Source organism: Molossus molossus, unplaced genomic scaffold (genome assembly GCF_014108415.1).
Source record: "Molossus molossus isolate mMolMol1 unplaced genomic scaffold, mMolMol1.p scaffold_m16_p_20, whole genome shotgun sequence".
Taxonomy (NCBI): domain Eukaryota; kingdom Metazoa; phylum Chordata; class Mammalia; order Chiroptera; family Molossidae; genus Molossus; species Molossus molossus.
In genome coordinates, this window is record NW_023425356.1 from 23,213,177 (window position 1) to 23,237,897 (window position 24,721).

The following is a 24,721-nucleotide window of genomic DNA, read 5'->3' on the forward strand; positions in this document are numbered from 1 at the left end:
TCATGCCAGCGAAATAAAATAAGAACTACTGATCTTCAGAATCATTAAAGTTCTCCTTAAAGAAAAACTCATTTTAGCCCAGCCAGTGTGGCTCAGTGGACTGAGCGTTGCCCCATGGACTGAAGTCTTGGTTTGATTCCTGGTCAGGGCACATGCCCAGGTTGAGGGCTCGATCCTGGTGGAGGGTGTGCAGGAGGCAACCCATCAATGTTTCTCTCTCTCTCTAAAAAAAAAAAAAATCAATTAAAAAAAGAAAGGAAAGAAAAAACTCATTTTACACACAAGGATAACTCTCTGATTAAACTTTGTCTAGATTCTGCTAAGGACAAATTTGCTTAGAGCAGGAAGACTGCAAGAAAGTGACAACTGGCAGGAGAGAGGATTTGTTCTGGCTTAAATCTCAAGGTGGTAGAGGAATGACAAAGATTAGGTTAGATTCCTGACCTTGGCATGTAGCCCTTTTGTTTACCCATCCAAAGTGGTATGGATTTGGGATGCCCAAAATGTTGCAGAGTGGAGACAGAGGGACATTCCTGACAAAACCTAGCAATAGAGAATAAAAGAGCCTCTGCTTCATTGAAAAGAGATTAACAATCATGGCATTATATTTCTGTCAACCTTAAAGCAGCGTTAGCTCACCAGCCCTGGATTACATGTTAGAAGTGATTGCTTGCAAGTCAGTTGTTACAGGATTGGAGGATTGAACCTAGTCTTAATAGAGCTACTTTTGTATAAGGTCCAAAATATATAGTTAATGTTAAAGTCAGGTCCAACATTACATCACTTTACCCAAAGCCAGTCTTACTTGGATGGATTATTTGGATGCATATACCCAGTCAATGTATACCACTTTGGAATATACTATCTGTAAACCCAAAGAATTAATACTCATTTGCTTATCAAAGACTGATTTTCTTTAACTCAATAGTACATCTTAGAACAGAAATGCTTTGCTGATCAAGAGAATAGCAAGACCAAACCTTTCTTCAGTGATGATATATGTAGGATATAGGCCTTCAATGGACCTCACAAAACAGTATACACAAAATTAGTTCTTAGAACTAAAGCCTTATTGTCCTTTTCTTCCTTTTATTTCTTCCTTTCCTGCTCTTCAACTTAGCATGAACCCTCCTTCAGAAGCTGGAAATGGAGGAGAAGGCATAGTACCCTACACTGTCTATGTAATACATTATTACATAAAGCTATGCATTCAATAGGCATTTGATAAATATGACTGGCTGACTTCTAATGGCTGGCTATTGAGAGAAATGGGCATTAAATTGAGAATTATCAGTTAACATAAAAAATAATGAAATACATAAAAATATTTTCTTTTTAAGAGAGGCCCTCAGATTTTAGATAATTTGGGGAAAAAAAAGTCCCCTAAGGAATGAGTTGCTTTGTAACCCTGTTAGCTATGAGGTTAAAAAAGGGAAGGTAGCCCTGGCCTGTGTGGCTCAGTTGGTTGAGCATCATCCCATGCACCAAGAGGTTGCAGGTTTGATTCCCAGTCAGGGCACATGCCCAGGTTGCGGGCTCCATCCCCAGAAGGGGATGTGCAGGAGGCAGCTGATTGATGTTTCAATCTCACATTGATGTTTCTCTCTCTCTCCCTCTCCCTTCTTCTCTCTCTAAAAATCAATTTAAAAAAATTTATTTAAAGGAAGGTATTCAGACCATTTTGGTTGAGGAGGTGAGTACTGAAGCAGATGACATCTCCAACAAAGGTGAGCTTGATGTCTGGCTCAATGGCATGCTCTACGGCAACAGGAATATAATCTGCTATGCCTGGATGTCTCCGATCCCAGAGCCCCACGAGTGTCACCCCTCTGTTCACAGCCTGGGCCACGTAAGTATAGTTCTTATTCCCTGGTCCAATAAGCAGTAGGTCATCTCTGAAAACAGACATGAAAGGTAGAAATCTCTGAAAAGAGATAATAGTTAGGAAACAATTCTGGGGCAGACACTATTATAAAGTTTTATATTCAACAGATCAAAAGTTCAGAAGGAGTTCTACAAAGGAGAGCATGCAAGTAGGGGCCACAGAGTGGTCTATTTACCTTCATATATATAGGGCCCAGTAAGGCTGTTTTTTTTTTTTAATTAAAAAATTTTTTTTCAGTATGACTTTTTGATACTATTACTCCAATTAGTTCCCTATGGAAACTTTCTGTGAACTTGACAGATTCTTAATATCCTGAACTTTTTCTTCATTGAACAACTAATACCATTCTGGTATTTTGCCATCTTTTTTTTTTTTTTATCCTCACCCGAGGACATTTTTTTTTTCCATTTTTTGCACAGATACAGTGGGAGGGAGAGAGAGGAAGAGAGAGAGAGAGAGAAACATCGATGTGAAAGGGACACATTGAGTGGCTGCCACCCGCACGACCAACCAGGGCCGGGGACAAACTGCAACTGAGGTATGTGCCCTTAGCGGGAACCGAACCCGGGTCTCTCCGGACCGCAGGCCGATGCTCTAACCGCTGAGCCAAACCGGCCAGGGCTATTTTGCCATCTTAATGAAAGAAACAAAGATTAGATTCCAAGTGCAGAACATAAGAGTAATTTACTAGAACTGCTATATATAATACTAGTCTAATCTGCAAGAATTTCTACCACAGTATCATCAACTTCCATACCTGTTCAGAGCCAGATAAAGCTGGGTATTGTGTGTGTGAAATTTCTCTCCGATGCCATTATAAAACTGAACAATGAAGGTGAGAGACATGCCCAAGGGAAAGGCCGACAGGGTCCTTCCTTGGGCTGTGTATAGCTTGGGTTGGCTGCTCATTCGCAGGTATGTTACTGGTGCCACCTGTGGGAGACAAAACCTACTGGTACAAAGAAGCATACACTGAAGAGGAACTGTGACCATATTCTGAAATTTATAATCAATAATAAAAATCGGTGCTCCTCTTTCATATGAAATAGCTCTTGATTTGAGATTACTTAAATCAGAGCGAAAATATGACAGTTCAGCTGGTGTGGCTCAGCGGTTCAGCAACGACCCATGCACTAGGAGGTTGCTGATTCCATTCCTGGTCAGGGCACATGCCCGGGTTGTGGGCCAGATCCCCAGTGGGGGGCATGCAGGAGGTGGCCAATCAATGTTCTCTCTCATCGATGTTTCTATCTCTCTCTCCCTCCCTCTCTCAAATCAATAAAGAAAAAAAATTTTAAGTAAAATAAAATATCACTGTGGGTCTAGCCGGTGTGGCTCAGTGGTTGAGCATCAACCCATGTACCAAGAGGTCACTGGTTTGATTCCTGATCAGAACACATGCCTAGGTTGTGGGCCTGATCCCCAGTGGGGGACATGCAGGAGGTGGCCAGTCAATGTTCTCTCTTATCAATGTTTCTATCTCTCTCTTCCTCTCTCTTCCTCTTCCTCTAAAATCAATCAATAAAGGAAAATAAAATATGACAGTACAGGAAATGTCTTTTAATTATTACTATTATATTTTTCCTTATTAATTTTTAGAGAGGAAGGAAGGGAGAGATAGACAGAAGTATCGATGAGAAAGAACATCAATTGGCTGCCCCCTGCATGCTCCTCATTGGAGATTGGACCCACAACCTTGACCGGGAATCAAACTGGTGACCTCTTGGTGCATGGGGTTGATGCTCAACCACTGAGCCACACCAGCCGGGCGGCTTTTAATTATTAAAGCTGTGGAAATGTAAAGAGAAGCTATAGCTTTTTTTTTTAATCCTCACCTGAGGACACTTTTTTTTTTTTGCATTTATCTTCAGATAGAGCAGGAGGAAGAGAGAGAGAGAAACATCAATGTGAGAGAGACACATGAACTGGTTGCCACCCACGCGACCCCAACTGGGGCCAGGGACAAACCGCAACCAAGGTATGTGCCCTTAGCAGGAACCAGACACTGGACTCTCTGGTCTGCAGGCCGAAGCTCTAACTGTTGAGTCAAACCGGCCAGGGCAAGAAGCTGGAGCTTTTTGAGGAAAGAAGTGCAATTCATCTATTTTGTGCAGAGTGCTCAATATTGTTAAATAACTTGATTATCTATCAAGAATATTATAGGTTTTGTTTTTACACTGTAAGAGATAAGCCATGATAACAGTAAGAAAAGTCCAGCTTTGAATCCTAACTTCATCGTTTCGTAGCTTCATTAATTATTCTAGGTCTCAGATTTCTTAGGAGTTTAATACAGATAATAATGCCCTCCTCACAGGGTTTCTGTGGCAGTTAAAAGAGATAATATAAAAAAGGACCAACATCGTGGGTGGAATATTGATGTATAATGCCTAAAATTTTGAAAAAGAATATCCTTTTAAGAGTTTATTATAGCCCTGGCCAGTTTGGCTCAGCGGTTAGAGCGTCGGTCTGCAGTCCAGAGAGATCAGGTTCGGTTCCTGCTAAGGGCATGTACCTCGGTTGCAGTTTGTTCCTGGCCCTGGTTGGTCGTGCGGGTGGCAGCCACTCGATGTGTCCCTTTCACATCGATGTTTCTCTCTCTCTCTCTCCCACTCTATCTGAACAAAAAATGGAAAAAATGTCCTTGGGTGAGGATTAAAAAAAAAAGAGTTTATTATAAATTTGTTTCACAGGCCACAAGGAAATAAAAGGACTATGTACAGTCTTTTGGGAAACAGATAGGGAGATGAGGAGGGCCAAGATGAGTCTAGAGCCTTGGTGGGCACATGCCCAGAGGAGGGAGCCCTGTCGAGATGGCCCACCAACCCTATGACCTGGCCCAGCAAGTCCTGCAGGGGGCTTGGGGCATGGAAACACCAGCCGTGATTTCTCTGCCAGCAGCCTTGCCGATCCCTAGGCCCCCAGCAGCTCCAGCAAGTGACATTTAAGCAATGCCAGTATCTTTAGGAGGAGATGCCTCTACTGTCATTGAGACCAGTTCTCCCCTCAAAACGGCATCAGACCGATGACTCACTTCTCTTCTCTTTCTGCTTGTTTAGAGTTTTATGGCTTGATCTTTTTTTTTAATAGGAGAAAAACAAAGAGAAGTTTAATAACATGTATGCCTACTATTGGCTTGATCTTGACTTCATCACAATCACATAGGATCAAATTCATACGCTTGTTGAAAGCCTTGCAGGTGCCAATGAAGATACGGCTATCTTGCAGGATGACCTCATCCTGTAGTTGATGTGCTGCAGCATCTTGCTGCTCTTGTCCACAGTCATGGTGGTGGTTCTCATGTGTGTGTCAGACTAACTTACCTCTGAGGAATCTTCTAATTCTAATTTTTAAATTCTGAAAACAAAGCCTAATTTTGATAGCAACAGTTCTACACTTCTCCCACATAAACCCTCTTTCCTAAGCTGTTCAGAAGACAATCATACCAATTTGAGGCTAATCCCTTTTATAACAAGGACTCTAAAGTTCACTTTAATTTGATGGTTTAGAATCATGTCAAGATTGTCTCGTCTTATAGTTCATTTCTGACCTCCGGAGAAGTTCCTAGTTCTTAAAAAAAGAAAATCCAGCTCAGCGGTTGAGCATCAGCCTGCGGACCAGGGAGTCCCGCGTTCGGTTCCTGCTAGGGGCATGTACCACACAAAAAAAAAAAAGAAAAAGAAAAAAGAAAATCTGGCCCAGCTGGTGTGGCTCAGTGAACTGAGAGGTCCTGGTTCGATTCCTGGTCAGGACACATGCCCAGGTTTCAGGCTTGATCCCTAGTGGGGGGCAGCCAATTGATGTTTCTCTTTCACATCGATGTTTTTCTCTCTCTCTCTTCCTTCCTCTCTAAAAATATCACTAAAAACATATGAGAAAAAAAAAAAAAAGAAATCTGCTTCTTAAGGCCTTTTATGTATGTATGTATGTATGTATGTATTTAAAGTCCCTGAACTCACCTGAACTGTAGTTATGGTTGTTTGGTTGACTCCAAAAGGTTCTATAGACGTGACTTCCAACACGGCAGTACCTGCAATGGAACCAGCTTTCAGGAGCCCTTCACCATTCTCCTCAATGATGGATGAATTAGGGAAACACTTGAGAACACGGGAACTCACAAAGGCGGCCCCTTCCCTAGGGAACAAACAGAGCAAGTGGCATCTCTTGGGGACTCTGCTTGACCACAAGAAAGAAGTAGAGATTGCCAGGATCACTGTTAAAGGCTATACTCTGAGGAAACTGCTCGCCATTCTCCATATTGTGTGCTTATTTGTTCCTCAGGTAAAAATCTGCCTTTGGATTATGCTTATCTTTAAAAAAATTTTTTTTCCTTTATTGATTTTAGAGAGAGAGAAAGGGAGAGGGAGAGAGAGAAACATCAATGAGAGAGAATATTGATCATCTACCTCCTATATGCCTCCCTACTGGGGATTTGGCCCACAACCTGGACACGTGCTCTGACTGGGAATCGAACCGGCAACCTCTTGGTGCATGGGTTGATGCTCAACCACTGAGCCATACCAGCTGGGCTTTAAAAAAAAATCGTCACCCAAGGATGTGTTTTTATTGATTTTAAGAGAGAGAGAAACATCAATATGAGAAACATCAATCGGGAGATCAGTTGCTTCCTGTAGGCATCAGACTGGGGATCAAGTCCACAACTTGGTTTGTGCCCTGAGTAGGAATCAAACCCACAACCCTTTGGTGCATGGGATGATGCTCCAACCAACTGAAGCATACAGGCCAGGGCTATGCTTATCTTTTTAAAAATCAAATTTTATTATATGTTTATCATTAAAAATTATTTGGCCAGTCTGGCTGGTGTGGCTCAGTGGTGGAGTGTCGACCCATGCACTAAGAGGTCGCCAGTTTGATTCCTGGTCAGGGCATATCCCCAGGTTGTGGGCCTAATCCCCAGTGGGGAGCATGCAGGAGGCGGCCAATCAATGTTCTCTCTCATCAATGTCTCTATCTCTCTCCCTCTTCCTTCCTCTCTTTCTAAAATCAATAAAGAGCCCGGCTGGTGTGACTCATTGGACTGAACATCATCCCATGGACTGAGAGGTCCTGGTTTGATTCCCAGCCAGGGCACATGCCCGGGTTGTGGACTCGACCCCCAGTAGGGGGCATGCAGGAGGCAGCTGATCGATGTATCTCTCTCACATCAGTGTTTTTATCTCTCTCTGCCTTCCTCTCTGCCTAAAAATAATAAATAAAAATATATTAAAAATAAAAATAAAGTCAATAAAGAAAAATTATTTAAAAAAAATTATTCAGCCAAAAGAATTGAAACAGCTCTGGCCAGTTTTGCTCAGTGGTTAGAGCCTGCGGTCCAGAGAGACCCGGGTATGGTTTCCGCTAAGGGCACATACCTTGGTTTCAGTTTGTCCCCGGCCCTGGTTGGGTCGTGCAGGAGGCAGCCACTCAATGTGTCCCTTTCACGTGGATGTTTCTCTCTCTCTCTCTTCCGCCCACTCTATCGAACAAAAAATGGAAAAATGTCCTCGGGGGAGGGTAAAAAAAAAAATGAATTGAAACAGGTATTCAAACAAATACTTGTACATGAATGTTCATAGCAGCATTATTCACAATAGCCAAAAGGTGAACACAACCAAAATGTCTATCAATAGATGAATGGATAAAAAAAATATTATATCCATACAATGGAATATTATTTACTCCATTGTATGGATATAATATTATTCCATAAAAAGAATGAAGTACTGATACATGCTATAACATGGAGGAACCCTGAAAACATTATGTTAATTGAAAGCAGCCAACACAAACAGGTCACATATTGTATGATTCTATTTGTATGAAATACATAGAATAGTTAAATTCATAGAGACAACTGATTAGTGGTTGCCAGGGGCTGAGATGAGGGAAAATGGGGAGTGACTACGTAATGGGTATGGTGTCCTTTTGTGGTAATAAAATGTTTTGGAACTAGACAGAGGTGATGGCTACACAGTTTTGTGAATGTACTGAATGCCACTGAATTGTACACTTTAAAATGGTTAATTTTATGTTATGTCAATTTCACCTCAACCAAAAAAAATTTATTTGTGGGTTAAAGCCAGGCTGCTGTGGCTCAGTGGTTGAGCGTTGACCCATGCACCAAGAGGTGGCTGGTTCGATTCCTGGTCAGGGCACATGCCCAGGTTGTAGGCCAAATCCCCAGTGAGGGGGCAGGCAGGAGGCGGCCAATCGATGTTCTCTTTAATTGATGTTTCTGTCTCTCTTTCCCTTCCTCTCTCTCTCAAACCAATAAAGAAAAATAAATAAATAAAAAGATTTGTGGGTTAGAAAAATCACCTAGAAGACAATGCTTCTTCTTCTTTTTTTTTTCTTTTAAATCCTCACCTGAGGACATTTTTCCATTTTTTGTTCAGATAGAGAAGGAGGGAGAGAGAGGAAGAGAGAGAGAGAGAGAGAGAAACATCGACGTGAAAGGGACACATCGAGTGGTCGCCACCCACACCACCCAACCAGGGCCGGGGACAAACTGCAACTGAGGCACATGCCCTCAGCGGGAACCGAACCCGGGTCTCTCTGGACCGCAGGCTGACACTCTAACCGCTGAGCCAAACCGGCCAGGGCGACAGTACTTCTTTTCATCTGCAATGTTTTACTGAAGGTGAAGTTAGAACCTGGCCTGTCCTTCTCCATTATCCTTACCTGTTGGTATGAAGTTTGAGTTGAGAATTCATGGGCATTAGAATTTGCTCAGGTTGGCACTCTGGATAGAAAAGTTGGAGTTTTTCAAACACCTATAATGAGAAAATAATTTTTTCCTCATTTCTGGAAAAGATAAATGATGACCTTTACTCACGTATAGACAACTACAAATCAATGGTCTGCCTAAATTCAATTTAGCCTAATGTTCCACAATACTCCTTTCCAAAATGAGTCAGGCACTTAAATGTATCTAGGTATTCTAGAATATATAACCTAATATTAACCCTGCTTCAAGTTTACCCATATTACGTTGTCTGTATTACTTAGATATAAGATATAAAATAATTTTGAAATTTCTAATTTTAGCTCCTATAACCTGAAAAGAGATTTGAGAACAAAGAATCTATAATATTAAATTAGTAAGTGACATTATTCAAGTCTTCCACCTAATAAAATGCTCTTTCCTCTATGTCTCACTGAATCAGAGAACAAAAGCCAAAATAAAAGAGAAAAAAAAAAAATCAGTACCATATTCAGAGGGAGAGGAATTTATTTGCCCCACACTAATGATAATTTTTTCTTTTGCATTCTAAAAACAACAGGGTGATTTAGCTTTCAGCTTGAGAACATCTGTAGAAACAATTCATACTCTACACCTTACCAAACGTTAGGATTCGATATAATTCTACCTATGAATATAGCTAAGTGGACTGTATCATAGAATCTATGTTAGGCAGAATGGCTCAGAAATTAACCCCTCTTTAGTTATTATGGTGTTCATATCCTTTGTTCATTGTGTGAGGAGTTGGGAAGAAGTACATGTACTATTGTTTCTAATGTCAATACTTATAAGGAGGCAGAAATGATAAAGATCTAGAAACTATAAACCTGTCCTAGGGGATCCCTCTAATCATTTCTCTACCTTTATTTAGACTAAGCTCTTCATGGATGATAAAGCGAATATAACCCTTTTCTTCTTAATATACAAAACAAGATTTAGGTTTGGGCCCTTACCAGGATCTGAACTTCATCTGACAGTTCCAACAAATTCCCCTCAAACTGCCCAGAGGAACTGTTCATACAGCGGACAGTGACTTTGATACTGGTCCGACCAGCTGCTTTTGTGTGGACATCCATGGCAAAGTTATTCTCTACTGGGAGTTGTAGAAAAACCTAGACAGTGAGGGTATGGATAAAGAAACATTCATGAGCTGCCACGCATTAGCACAGCACTCAGCGCCGCTCAGGTTGCCTGCAGGCCTCCCGCACCCACCACTCAGCAGCTGGAAGGAAGATGGTGCTTAGTAGAAAGCAAAGGTTTCACAAGTACATGAAGGAACTAGGTGTGAGAATGGCTCTGCGGAGAATCGGCGCCAGGGCCAGGCTGGACTGTATCATCACTTTTTTTTTACCCTCACCCAAGGACTTTTTTTTTATCCTCACCAGAGGACACTTTTCGATATTTTGTTCAGATAGAGTGGGAGGAAGAGAGAGAGAGAGAAGCATAGGTGTGAAAGGGACACATTGAGTGGTTGCCACCCACATGACCCAACCAGGGCCGGGGACAAACTGCAACCGAGGTACATGCCCTTAGCGGGAACTGAATTCAGGTCTCTCCGGACCGCAGGCCGACGCTCTAATCGCTGAGCCAAACTGGCCAGGGCGCAAGGACACTTTTGCATTCATGTTCAGATGCAGCAAGAGGGAGAGAGGGAGAGAGGGAGAGAGGGAGGGAGGGAGAGAGAGATCAACACATCAACATGAGCCCTGGCCAGTTTGGCTCAGCGGTTGGAGCATCGGCCTGCAGTCCAGAGAGACCCAAGTTTGGTTCCCGCTAAGGGCACATACCTCGGTTGCACTTGTCCCCGGCCCTGGTTGGTTGTGCGGGTGGCAGCCACTCGATGTGTCCCTTTCACATTGATATTTCTCTCTCTCTCCCTCTCTCTCTCTCTCTCTCTCTCTCTCTCTCCCTCCCTCCCCCTCTATCTGAACAAAAAATGGACAAATGTCCTCGGGTGAGGATAAAAAAAAAAAAAAAAAAAGCAACATCGACGTGAGAAAGGCACATCGAGTAGTTGCCATCCACACGACCCCAACTGGGTCGGGGACAAACTGCAACCGATGTATGTGCCCTTAGCGGGAACGGAACCCCGTTCTCTCTAGACTGTGGGCGAATGCTCCAACCACTGGGCCAAACTGTCCAGGGCGCGTGGTCACTTCTAACAGCAAAAACCTCACCGAAAAACTGAAAGCACCTCGTCGACGACATAGTCCTCATGCAACCTGGGAGAGAAGTTTGAAGAGACTACAGCTGATGGCAGAAGAACTCAGACCGTCTGCAACTTTGTAAATGGTGCATTGGTCCAACATCAGGAATGGGACAGGGATGAAAGCACCATAACAAGATCGCAAGGCAGGAAGTTAGTGGTGGAATGCATCATGAACAGTGTGAGCTAAGCTCGGAGCTAGGAAAAAGTGGAGTAAAAATTTCATCATCCTGCCCTGGCTGGTGTGGCTCAATTGGTTGGGTGTCGTCCTGTGTACCAGAGGGTGGCTGGTTTGATTCCCAGTCAGGGCACATGCCCAGGTTGTGGGCTCTATCCCTGCTGAGGTGGGGGGTGCAGGTGGCAGCCGATGGATGGGTCACTCTCACGTGGATGTTTCATGCTCTCTCTCCCTCTCCGTTCCTCTCTCTCTAAAAATCAATTTAAAAAAAATTCCATCATCTTTCCAGACAGAAATTAGCTGTGAGGACAAACAAACTCAGTTCAATGAGCGAATCTGGTTGTGTGTGTGTGTGTTTAATTACTGTATTATCTTTATCACAAACATTTTACATGCAACTATTTCTGAGTGTTGGCTTAATTAGGATCAACCTTTTGGTTAGTAAATAAATCCGTTTATGCTAATAACAACAACAAAAAAAGAGTTATTCATGAATTAAATACTGTGCTCCTCTCTTTGTTATAACAATAAGGAAAATGTATATTGGAAGTAGCTATTTAGAAGAACTAGAGTAATTGGGCTTATTTTCATAGTTAACTTCCTTTCATATTCTTTTTTTTTTTTAATCCTTACTCGAGGATATTTTTCCATTTATCTTCAGTCAGAGTGGGAGGGAGGGAGAGAGAGAAATATTGATATGAGAAAGACACATAGATTGGTTGCCTCCTGATCAGGACAGGGGACTGAACTACAACCAAGGTATGTGCCCTTGACCGGAATCAAACCCAGGACTCTTTGGCCCTTGGGCCAACGCTCTAACCACAGAGTCAAATTGGCCAGGGCTCCTTTCATATTCTTAGCAACATAGTCACCCCCCAAAAAACCTCTGTTGGCACACTTCTGTAAGATTATTAAATTATCTCAAAGTCAGTTCACTAACAGAAGAATAATGGAAATGAAGAAAGGGGTTTGTAAAATGGGTTCAGACAGAGCTTGAGAGAGAAGTGAAGCAATCTGCTCCTGGAGTTCAGAGTGGTAGCAAGAAAGAAAGAGGACAAGAAAGGGAAGCTCCTATTTTAGGGTTATGTTAAAACTGTCTGACCATCTCCCCATTTGTTTCACTGATATCCTAGACTAGACTGAAGAAATTCTAGACTAGATCTTGACAGATTTCTGGAATAGAGAAGGCAGGGCCAACACTAACACAAATGCTGAAATAGGCACCTGCCTACCATTTTGGTGTGCATTTTATTTCCTACCTCCCCTGCCTTCTTGGTGCACAGAACCTTCAAGATCTTCCTTTTAGCTCTCTTGACTCACATAGAGCCCTAAATTCCAAAATCACCTTTCCCTTGTCCCCTACATCAAAATTCCCATTTCCTTTGTGGAATCCCAACAGATCTCAGTTAGTTGTCTGAAAGACAGTCTATGATAAAGAAGGAGGTTTACAATTATTTAATTCAAGTGAATCTCTAAATGGTGATACCACAGCACAGGAAATCAACCTTATGGGGCATTGGAGACCTTTCTCTTGCCTATTTCATAAATAGTCTGCCTATACAGGTCTGAAGCAGAAAAAATTTGTTTTGTTTTGATTTGTTGTTTTTTTAATAATGTTCACCTAAGGATATTTTTATATTTATCTTCAGGTAGAACGGGAGGGAGAGAAGAAGGAAGAGAGAAAGAGAGAAACATTAATGTGAGACAGACACAACAACTGGTTGCCACCTGTACAATTCCAACCAGGGCTGAGGACAAACCACAACCTAGGTATGTGCCCTTAGCTGGAATTGAACACTGGACTCTTTGCTTCGCGGGCCGACGCTCTACCGCTGAGCCATGACGACTAGTGCCAGAAGAAATCTTTGTATGGCTCTCTACATAAAAAAAATTATTCATCACCCTGACCGGTTTGGCTCAGCAGTTAGCGTGTCGGCCTGCGGTCCAGAGAGACCCGGGTTCAGTTCCCGCTAAGGGCATGTACCTCGGTTGCAGTTTGTCCAGGGCCCTGGTTGGGTCGTGCAGGTGGCAGCCACCTCGATGTGTCCCTTTCACATCAATGTTTCTCTCTCTCTTTCTCTCTTCCTCTCTCTCCCTCCCACTCTATCTGAACATAAAATGGAAAAAGTGTCTTCGGGTGAAGATAAAAAATAAAAATTATTCATCATGACCAAGTGGGATTCACCACAGGGATGCAAGGATGGTACAATATTCGCAAATCAATAAATGTGATACACCGCATAAACAACATGAAAGATAAAAATCATATGATCTTATCAATAGATGCTGAAAAAGTATCTGACAAAATCCGCACCCATTTCTCACAAAAACACTCAGCAATGTGGGAATACAGGGATCATATCTTGACATAATAAAGGCCATATATGAAAAACCTACAGCCAACATCATACTCAATGGGCAAAAACTAAAAGCATTTCCCTCATGAGCAGAAACATAGATGGGAGGGGGGATGGGTGAGAAAGGTGAAGGGATTAAGAAGTACAAATTAGGCCCTGGCCAGTTTGGCTCAGCAGTTGGAGCATCGGCCTGTGGACCAGAGAATCCCAGGTTTGGTTCCCACTAGGGGCACGTACAGGAAAAAACAAACAAAAAAAGAAGTACAAATTGGTTGATAGACTGACAAACCTCAAAGGGAAAGGGTTCTGGGGGGTGGGAAAAAATAAACCAAAGAACTTATATGCATATATGCATAACCAATGGACACAGACAACAGTGTGGGAAAAGGCAGGAAGGGAGTGGGAGTGGGGAGGAGAGGGTCAATGGGGGAAAAATGAGGAACATCTGTAATACATTCAACAATAAAGATTAAAAAAAAAAAAAGAGCAGGAACAAGACAGGGATGCCCACTTTCGCCACTCTTATTTAACATAGTACTGGAAGTCTTAGCCATAGCAATTAGACATGAAGAAAGAATAAAAGGGATCCAAATTGGAAAGGAGAAACTAAAACTGTCATTTTTGCAGATGATATGACATTGTACATTAAAAACCCTAAAGACTTCATCAAAAATCTACTAGATTTAATAAACGAATTTGGCAAAGTAGCAGGATACAAAATTAATGTCAACAAATTGATGGTATTCTTTTTGTTTGTTTGTTTTTTATCTTCCTTTATTGCTCTTAGTGAGAGAGGAAGGGAGAGGGGGAGAGAGAGATAGAAACATTGATGAGTGAAAACATCGAATGGCTGCCTCCTGCATGCCCCCCACTGGGGATTGGGCCCACAACCTGGGCATGTGCCCTGACCGGGAATCGAACTGGCAACCTCTTGATGCATGGGTCAATGATCAACCACTGAGCCACACCAGCCAGGCTCAATGGCATTTTTGGGCATTTTTGTTTTGTTTTGTTTTGTTTTGTTTTTTAGTCCTCACCCGAGGACATTTTTTGATATTTTGTTCAGATAGAGTGGGAGGGAGAGAGAGAGAAAGAAACATCGACATGAAAGGGACACATCGAGTGGTTGCCACCCACACAACCCAACCAGGGCCGGGGACAAACTGCAACTGAGGTACGTGCCCTTAGCGGGAACCGAACCCGGGTCTCTCTGGACCGCAGGCCAACGCTCTAACCACTGAGCCAAACTGGCCAGGGCTCAATGACATTCTTATACACCAACAATGAACTCACAGAAAGAGAAACTGAAAAAACAATCTCATTTAACATTGTGGCAAAATTAAGATACCTAGGAATAAACTTAACCAAAGAAGTAAAAGACCTCTTCTCAGAAAACTACAGGTCACTGAAATAAGAAATAGAGGAAGAAATAAAAAAAGTGGAAGCATAGCCCTGGCCGGTTTGGCTCAGCGGTTAGAGCGTCGGCCTGCGGTCCGGAGAGACCCGGGTTCGGTTCCCGCTAAGGGCATGTACCTTGGTTGCAGTTTGTCCCCGGCCCTGGTTGGTCGTGCGGGTGGCAGCCACTGGATGTGTCCCTTCACATCGATGTTTCTCTCTCTCTCTCTTCCTCTCTCTCCCTCCCACTCTGTCTGTACAAAAAATGGAAAAATGTCCTCGGGTGAGGATAAAAAAAAAAAAAAAAAAAGTGGAAGCATATACCTTGTTCATGGATTAGAAGAATTAACATCATTAAAATGTCCATACTACCCAAAGCAATCTATAGATTTAATGCAATCCCCATCAAAATACCAACAACATATTTCACAGAACTAGAACAAATACTCCAAAAGTTTATATGGAACCAAAAAAGACCCTGAATAGCCACAGCAATCTTGAAAAAGAAGAACAAAGTAAGAGGGATCACAATACCGGATATCAAGTTATACAACAAAGCCACTGTAATCAAAACAGCCTGGTACTGGCACAAGAACAGGCATATAGATCAGTGGAACAGAACAGAGATCCCAGAAAATGACCCAAGTCATTATGCTCAATTAATATTTGACAAAGATGGCAGAAGCATATGGTAGAGTAAAGACAGCCTCTTCAATAAATGGTGTTGGGAAAATTGGACAGCTACATGCAAAAAAATGAAGCTAGACCACCAACTTACACCATACACAAGAATAAACTCAAAATGGATAAAAGACTTAAATGTGACTCGTGAATCCATAAAAATCCTAGAAAAAAATGTAGGCAACAAAATTTCAGATATCACACACAGCAGAATTTTCATTGATACAATGCCTAAGGCAAGAGAAACAAAGAAAAAATGAACACATGGGACTACATCAAACTAAAAAGCTTCTGCACAGCAAAAGAAATAACCATCAAAATGAAAAGGGAACCCACTATTTTGGACAGTATAACTGCCAATGATACATCAGATAAGGGGTTAATTTCCAAAATATATAGAGTACTCAGACAACTCAACAAAACAAACACAAAGAATCCAACTAAAAAATGGGCAGAGGCCCTGGCCGGATTTGCTCAGTGGTTAGAGCATTGGCCTGCAGTCTGGAGAGACCCGGGTTCGGTTCCCGCTAAGGGCACATACCTTGGTTGCGGTTTGTCCCCGGCCCTGTTTGGGTCGTGTGGGTGGCAACCACTTGATGGTCCCCTTCACATCGATGTTTCTCTCTCTGTCTCTTCCTCCTCACTCTATCTGAACCAAAAAAATGAAAAAATTTCCTCAGGTGAGGATAAAAAAAATAAAAGAAAAAGAAAAAAGCAAATCCCTTTGCAGAACTCTACCAAACCAAGTATAATTCCATCTCTCCTCAATTTCAAGTATAACCAGTCTCTGGGAAGCCCATGACAGATAGACCCAACCACCAAAACTTCCCTAAATTATATAGATCTAGGATATTTTTAGAAAGATTGCAGATACATTTTTTACTTTTTCTAGAACCTCTTTTCCTTTTAGCTGGCTCCAGAAACACCCTAATTCTAGCTCCTGTAACTGCTCCATTCTCTTCCCAGGTCTAAGTCTACTTCTTTGTACTAACGGGCACTGAATTGTGACCTTCTGGGTACTTTGGCCCCAGGTTCCTTCTTGCTAAGGTAAAGCCCAGACCTAGGTGGCTACCAGTGTTCCAAGACCACCTTGGGTGGGTTCCATCAAACTGATGATTAGGTAACAATGTTGTAAAGTTTGTCTGCAGCATCCACCTTTCTTTTCTTTTTCAGGTATCAGAATAGGTTTAATGCTGAATATTAAAACATACAGACTTAGGTTGCATTGTGGATTTCCTCCATGTCCATCTTGAGGGCTTCAGCCATTCCAATGCAGGAGGCACAGAACTGGGAGGAGCTGGCACCACCAAATGGAACCACCGAAGAGTGGTTTAATTAATCGTCCTTCTTACATTTGCTATTGATCTAAAGCATTCACTCTGGAATCAGCTGCCAGTTAGTGGTCCACACCAGCCTCATGGTACCCTAGCACTCCACATGTTCACAGTGGGAATCCACTGTTCCCAGTAGCATGTACCCAGGAATGTGCTCAGCACCCACTTAGTGTACTGTTAATGTTAACTGCCCATAATATAGCACAAACATAATTATTAATATAATTGTGTCTGAACATGTTAAAAGATTATATTAATATTTAGACTCTATGTATATATATTCTTTATATTCATGTGTTACTCATAGTCATCTGCTTACAAATGCTACAACAAATACAATATTAAAGGAAACACTGCTTTCAAGAGCCCTTCCCAGCAAAATATGTAAAAATCATTATGTAGCCCTGGCCGGTTTGGCTCAGCAATTGGAGTGTCGGCCTGAGGACCAGAGAGTCTGGGGTTTGGTTCCTGCTAGGGGCACGTACCAAAAAAAAAAAAAAATCATTATGTAATGGGGGAAAAAGAAGAAACATCTGTAACAAAAATAAATTAATTTAAAAAAAAGTTAAAGACAAAAAAACAACAACCATTATATATGCACTCAAATTTGTATTTTTCATATGAGTTGCAGGTTTACAGCATTCATGGAACAGTAGGAAAAGGAGATAAGTAATAATAGTATGTAGTTTAGGAAGAGAGTCAGTCTAAAACTTATGATGAAATAAACTTAATATCAAGATCCCTAAGGTAATATAATTAACAGATATATTCATACCTCTGAATGCCTGGGCACTAGATCCAATACCTCCCTTTTGCTCATGGACCAGTGGAATGTGAGCCCAGGGTTGGCATTGCTAAAGGAGAAAGGGGTCTGGGTACTGGTCACTCCCATGACATAAACTGGCATCTGAAAAGAAAAAGTGGTTTTGTGTCATATATCCTGCCCAGCTGGCATTATCAAAATAATGAATTCAGCCCTGGCCGGTTTGGCTCAGTGGTTAGAGCGTCGGCCTGCGGTCCTGAGAGACCCGGGTTCGGTTCCTGCTAAGGGCATGTACCTCGGTTGCAGTTTGTCCCCAGCCCTGGTTGGTTGTGCGGGTGGCAGCCACTCGATGTGTCCCTTTCACGTCGATGTTTCTCTCTCTCTCTCTCTGTTCCTCTCTCTCCCTCCCACTCTACCTGAACAAAAAATGGAAAAAAAAAAAAATGTCCTCTGGTGAGGATAAAAAAAAATAATAATAATGAATTCAGTACAGAGTCATCATACTGACCTCAGTAGCTGTGATGAGTCGAGTTGCAGCTGCAAGGATCCTAACAGACCTTAGCTGAACAACTTCAATTTGTACTTCATCCTGCTCAACAGGGTGGACAACAAGTTTAGGCTAAGAGAGCATGTCTGTGGGTTGGACAGAAATTGCTTATGATAACTAGTTGTTTGGAGCATTCAACGGCAAAAGAAAACATGCCATAGTGTGTTTGTGTTTGCTCTTTATACAATACCTTAAGGATAGAGACTACATCTTATAACAATGTCATGTACTCTGGGTTTTTCACTAAAGATCACATATTTCCCATGCCTGACTAAAAGCATGCTAGATGAGGGGATTCAAAATGTTTTCTTGGGCTGATGACACCCTCCTCATCATTACTCCCTCCCTCATCTCCCAATATGATTTCCAGATGGAAGAGTAGAAGCAGAACAGAACAAAGAACCAATACCTGGGAAAACACAATGACTTTGCCAGTATCTTCATTCACTGTCTGGATGGTGCCATGGACCACAGCTGTGCCAACCACCTTCCCTGTAACTTGCCCCCTCCTATTAACAACAGCCACAGTCTGATTACTGATGGAGAAGTGAATGATAGATTGGGGCTGGGGGCCACCTTCAGACATTACCTGGAATTTAAACACAGCAGTGAATGCCTGAAGCATAGGGGGAAGTCACATCTCTGTTCTCAACATTTTGTCCAAACAACTGGACCGCCTCATCTTCTCCCACTGCCCAATATCCCACATCAACTCAAATGCAGAATAAATGGAAGTGCTACAAATGATCCATGGGATTCTAAGAGGTAGTTCATTATGGAACAGGAAAAATACTAATGCTCTTCTTTATTGTATTTGGCTGGGAGTAGACAAGAGAAGTTCAATAGGAAGAGAGGTGTGTGTGTGTGTGCGCACGCGTGTTGGGATGGCAGAGGTGGGATGATGAGAAAAGGTAAATCTTATTTTTCTGTCTTTAAAATTACCTGCATCATGTTAGTTGGAATCAGTGTCATTTTCTCTGGAACAAGTTTGAATGGAGTAAACACCTTGAAGGAGAAAACCAAAAGAATTATAGTGACTAACTAGAATTAATTTCATAATAAATGATCATGCAGCTTATTCTAAGGGGAAAATCCTAATTATGTATAATAAAGTTATATACAAAGACATGTATTTTATTTATAAATACAACTTTTATTTATAATAACAAAAGTTATAAATTACTTAAATGAGATTGCTAAATACGTTATTAACATATCCACTCATTGGAAAAAAGTGATCATTAAAATTATGTTTACAATTATCTTTCTTTTTTTAAAAACATATATAAAAGTAGAGAGAATAGTATAATTCTCAGGTATCTAAATCCCAGCTTCAACAATTATCAACACATGGCCAACAATTAACTTTTAAGCACATAAAAAAATACTTTTGATGATAGATTAAGACGAAAAAAGCAGCCAGGCCAGTGTGGATCAGTGGATTGAGTGTCATCCCATGGACTAGGAGGTTCAATTCCCAGTCAGGGCATGTGCCTGGATTGCGGGCTTGATCCCAGATAGGGGAGTACAGGAGGCAACCAACTGGCATTTCTCTCTCACATCAATGTTTCTCTCTCTCTCTCTCTCTCCCCCTAAAAAATCAATAAAAACATATTTTAAAAAATAGATGAAAAAAGTATATGATTCATCCATGCTAAAATAAGTATTTAAAAAAAAGTGAAGGAAATACACTGAAATCTTTAAAATGATAGACTCTATGTAGTGAAATATAGGTGATTTCCATTCTGCATCTTAATACTTTTTGTGCTTTCCAATTTCTACACATGTATTATTTTTATACAAAACAAAACCCCAAACAAACCACATATTGTTGCAAAATTTAGACAACTATAATTTTTTTTTAGTCAAATGATTTTCAACTTGTACAAACTAAACAGAAAGATAAATAATGCTACATAAGATGAAGTATCAACTCTGGATGAGATCATTTTCTTACTTCAATTTGCCGAGGAGCTGATGTGAATTTTCTTCCCATCTTGTCCCTAGCAATAGCTACAAGTGTGGTTTGCCCAACTGTGACAGCTCGAAGGATATAATTTTCAGAGTATTTGTCCTGTTCCTCGATTCGCCTGCAAAGACCCAGGTATTTTGGGGTGAGAATAATTTGATTTTAAGAGTGGTCAGTAATACATCTTTCTAAAGATACTTAACATTTTCTGCTAATTTTAACTTTGGTTAGAGAGAACTGCCAAAAAATAAATTTCTAAAGTCAAGACACAGTTCATAGCAATGGCAGAAATCTCCTGAAGGGCAAAATAACTTTTTCTAAGGCACCAAAGGAATAAGGGCAATATAAACAGACTGGCAAAACTGCCAATACTAAACTGCCTTAGAATCCCTGTAATTCTCCTTTCACAAGCAGTGCCTCTGCTTGTAAATAGAGTTTTGAAGGTCCTCTAGCTAGATGTACCCTCCAAAGAATATAATCCAGGGAGAAGTTTCATAAAATGGAAAAATTAAGAAGACTCATGATTTTAGCTCCAAAACAAGACATATGATGATTTGGAAGGGGTATTTTGTAGAGAGCTGAATATGGAAATAGAGTAAGGGCCAAAAGGTACTGTAACAAAAAAGGACAGAGGGCCCTGGCCAGTTTGTCTGAGTGGTTAGAGCATCAGCACATGGACCAAAGAGCTTCGGGTTTCCCAGTTAAGGGCACGTACCTCAGTTTCAGGTTTGATCCCCAGCACCGGTCAGGGTCCAGCAGGAAGCAACCAACTGATGTGTCTCTCTCACATCGATGTTTCTCTCTCCCTCTTTCCCTCCCTCCCTCCCTCCCCCCCTCCCTCCCTCCAACTCTATCTAAATCTATCTATCTATCTATCTATCTATCTATCTATCTATCTATCTATCTATCTCAATGGGAAAATATCCTTGGATGAGGTTTAAAAAAAAAGGAAGGAAAATCTAAAATAACCCAAGGGAAAGCTGACCAGGTTACCAGGAGAGAGAATCTCATGATATTAAGCACAGGGAGAAAGAAGTATTGAAATGGTACTCACGTCAGGGTAACAATGGCAGAAGCCAACTGCAGTTTGAGCTCCATATTTCTGAAGTATTTATTTTGGAACGGGCGTTTGGAAGAACCAAGAACCCTCACAGTTACTAACACAGTTTTACCTATTTCAACCTAGTAGTTAAAAATGAAAGGTAATTTTAGTAGAGGTGTCTCATTTACCAAAGATAGTCCAACTTTTAGAGGGTGGCACACTTTTCATGCTAAATGTTCCTGGTCAGCCTTTGTTCAAACAAGACTAATCTATATGTATTGTATCTTCACCATGTTTATTTTGTAATCCTCACCAGAGGATATGTTGTTGTTGTTTTTTTAATGATTTTTAGAGAGAGAAAAAGGGTGAGAGAGAAAGAAACACTGATGTGAGATTGGCTGCCTCTCATATGCACCCAGACCAGGGATCGAACCCAAGGGTATGTGCCCTGACTGGGAGTCAAACTTTCAACCTTTTGGTGTACAGGACAATGCTCCAACTAACTGAGCCACCTGCCCAAGGCCTATCTTCACCATGTTTAATGTTGGAATGTGTTCTTTAAGGGCAGGTATTTCCAATAACATTTACCAAAGTTCCTGGTATACACACACAGCAGTTGAGCAGAGACTATATTAAGTGATGCTAGAGAGTGAAAATGAGATCTGTTTCATTTATGAGATAAAGTACATATTTCTCACCTTATCAATCAGATCAAGCTCTAGGTCTTGTATGTCTGACACGCTGAGGTGGGCCATTGCTGGACCCAAGAAAGCCAAGCACAGATCATAAACCTCCAAGGTGAGAAATCCAGGATGTACTGGAATTAACTAGAAGGAAGAAGATAGTAGCTGAGTAAAGAAGCAAATATGGTCCAAGCATAATCATGGAAATTATTTTCTTTTTAAGATTTTTAAACTGAATTTTAGAGAGAGAAGAAGGGAGAGAAAGAGCAACATTGATGTTGGAAACAGCCCAAGTGTGCCTCAATAGATCAGTGGATAAAAAAGTTGTGGAACATTTACACAATGGAATACTATGCAGCTATAAGAAAGAAAGATCTCTTACCCTTTGAGATGACATGGAGGGACCTGGAGAGTATTACGACGCTAAGTGAAACAAGCGAATCAGAGAAAGACAAATATCACATGATCTCACTTATTTGTGGAGTATAATGAACAAAAGAAGTTGATGAACAAAATAGACCCAGAGACATAGATGTAGGGTACAGACTGATAAACCTCAGAAGAGGGGGGCAGGGCGGAGGGAAGAGATAAACCAAAGAACTTATACATAAATGCATAACCAATGGACACAGACAACAATGCCAGCAAGGGGGGGGTGGGGGTGGGGCAGGATTGGGAAGAGGGTGTCAATGGGGGAAAAAGGAGAAACATCTGCAACAAAAATAAACATAAAAAAAAATAAGAAACATTGATGTCATAGCAAAACATTGATTGGCTGCCTCCTGCACACCCCCTACCAGAGATCACGCCTGCAACCTGGGAATGTGCCTTGACTAGGAATCGAACTGACAAGCTTTTGGAGCATGGGACAATGCCCAACCCACTGAGTCACACTGGTCAGGGCATCATGACAACTATTTTTTTTTTTTTTTTTTAGATTTCAATAGGAATTTTCATTCTAAAGTGATGACAAAAAGGGTGAATACAAAAGGCAGGTTTTTAGAAAACATGAATCTTGATTCAGATATAATTTTTCTTTCAACAAGATCTAAACATTTTAATTTAAAATTAACTAATCAATCATAATTCTGTATTGCTTTTAAGATTATTTTGTTTAAAAATGACACATTTCAGAATTACCAAAGTATATTTCTATTCCAAGTTAGTTTATCCAAGTAAGTAAAAAATAAACTACAGTGTAGCTCCCTTAACCTAGGAGTCAGGTTTTAACGACAAAGTCCGTTGCCAGCAATGGACATGCAGGTAACCATCAAAAGTTGTAAATACAAATCCCAAACTGCTTCTATAAAGGGGAAAGACCTTTGTTGAGTCATATAAAAATGGGGCATTGGCACTGTATTCAATGAATATGGTCTTTATGACATATATGGAAGTGCCGTCTAGAGTGGTCATGATGATTATAGTCTGATCACCTAGTTGGTTTTCACTGGTAGCATCTTCTTTATCATAATCCATCCAGACTATTTACAAAAAATGTTCAAATTTGGAGTTCAAAGAAGCAATGTAGCTTTCCACCAGAAGTAAACCGGCTTGTTTCTGTAATTTAGTAATAGCTATAGAAGGCCAATATAATTCAGAGAAACATGAAATCAAGAATCAAATCAAAACAGAGAACATTAAGTGCTCTAGATAAGTTTCATGAACTATTTTATCACTTTTGTGAAAACCTTCCTGTGTTATTGATTAAAAATCAGCCATTTCTATCTTTATACCTATATCTTATACACATGATAGGAATAATAGGAAATAAAACTATATTAGTTCCCCCTAATGTACTCCAAAACATGAAAATGGTTTTTATTTATGACTTGTACTATTACAGGATGGCAAGTAGGTATGAAGTTAAGTAGGAGAATGGTGGGAACATTCACATGTTCCAGAACCAAACCATAGATTTTTCTCTTTTATGTGGCTCTTGGCATGCCGGAAGGGACAATACTGCATTCAAATGCCAAACAAACAAACAAAAAAGACAAAGGAGTCAGGAAGAAGAGACAGGGAGGAGAGAAGGGAAGAGAGGGCACTCTAATAATTAATGCTACAGGTCACAGACCTTTTAAAATCTTTTTATTTTTTTTATCCTCACCCGAGGACATTCCTGCATCTATCTTCAGATAGATGGGAGGGAGGAAGAGAGAGAGAAACATCAACTGGTTTCCACCCTCACGACCCTCACGACCCCAATTGGGGCTGGGGACAAACTACAACCGAGGTACATGCCCTTAGCGGGAACCGTACCCGGGCCTCTCTGGTCTGTGGGCTGACACTCTAACTGCTGAGCCAAACCGGCCAGGGCTTAAAATCTTTAAAAACAAAACAAAACAAAACTATCGCTATCAAAAAGCACATTTCATTTTTCTTCCTTTCTCCAGTTTTTTACATGAATATTATTTACTTATTTAAAAAGAAAAACTACAGCCCTGGCCAGTTTGGCTCAGCGGTTAGAGCATCGGCCCACAGACCAGAGAGTCCCGGGTTTGGTTCCTGCTAAGGGCATGTACCTTGGTTGTAGTTTGTCCCCGGCCCCGGTTGGGTCGTGTGGGTGGCAACCACTCGATGTGTCTCTCTCACATCGATGTTTCTCTCTCTCTCTTTCCTCTTCTCTCCCTCCTGCTCTATCTGAAGATAAATGCAAAAAAAATGTCCTCGGATGAGAATAAAAAAAAAACAAAAAAAACTACAGTAACTCAACATCTCAAATGATCCATAAATTTATCAAGAAGTCATGGAAACTATTTCCATTCAAAGCAGAAAATATAATATCTTACTTCCTTTGTGATGGGAACTTTGAGAGGTCACATTACATGTCTCAGGCATAGTACAACATATACACTTAATGTGATTATTTCAGTTAATGGCAAAATGTGTACTCTTATTATTAACTGTAACAATTATTAACTGATAACGAGCAGAATTTTTTT

At 41.1% G+C, this 24,721-nt stretch overlaps 1 protein-coding gene and 1 pseudogene across 1 annotated transcript in view; one reads left to right on the forward strand and one right to left on the reverse strand.

The window, feature by feature from the left end:
- Positions 1 to 24,721, reverse strand: part of NUP210L (nucleoporin 210 like) — a 103,107-nt gene that overhangs the window by 19,938 nt on the left and 58,448 nt on the right. The window contains exons 21-32 of the mRNA XM_036272454.1: positions 21,795 to 21,923; positions 21,109 to 21,236; positions 20,043 to 20,175; positions 19,028 to 19,090; positions 18,495 to 18,674; positions 18,047 to 18,127; positions 17,551 to 17,682; positions 9,578 to 9,736; positions 8,564 to 8,655; positions 5,842 to 6,016; positions 2,643 to 2,818; positions 1,678 to 1,895 (exon numbers count right to left, since the gene is read on the reverse strand). Coding sequence (XP_036128347.1) covers positions 1,678 to 1,895; positions 2,643 to 2,818; positions 5,842 to 6,016; positions 8,564 to 8,655; positions 9,578 to 9,736; positions 17,551 to 17,682; positions 18,047 to 18,127; positions 18,495 to 18,674; positions 19,028 to 19,090; positions 20,043 to 20,175; positions 21,109 to 21,236; positions 21,795 to 21,923 — 1,666 coding nt within the window. The remainder of the gene's footprint in view (positions 1 to 1,677; positions 1,896 to 2,642; positions 2,819 to 5,841; positions 6,017 to 8,563; positions 8,656 to 9,577; positions 9,737 to 17,550; positions 17,683 to 18,046; positions 18,128 to 18,494; positions 18,675 to 19,027; positions 19,091 to 20,042; positions 20,176 to 21,108; positions 21,237 to 21,794; positions 21,924 to 24,721) is intronic.
- LOC118637590 lies at positions 9,752 to 11,047 on the forward strand (annotated as a pseudogene).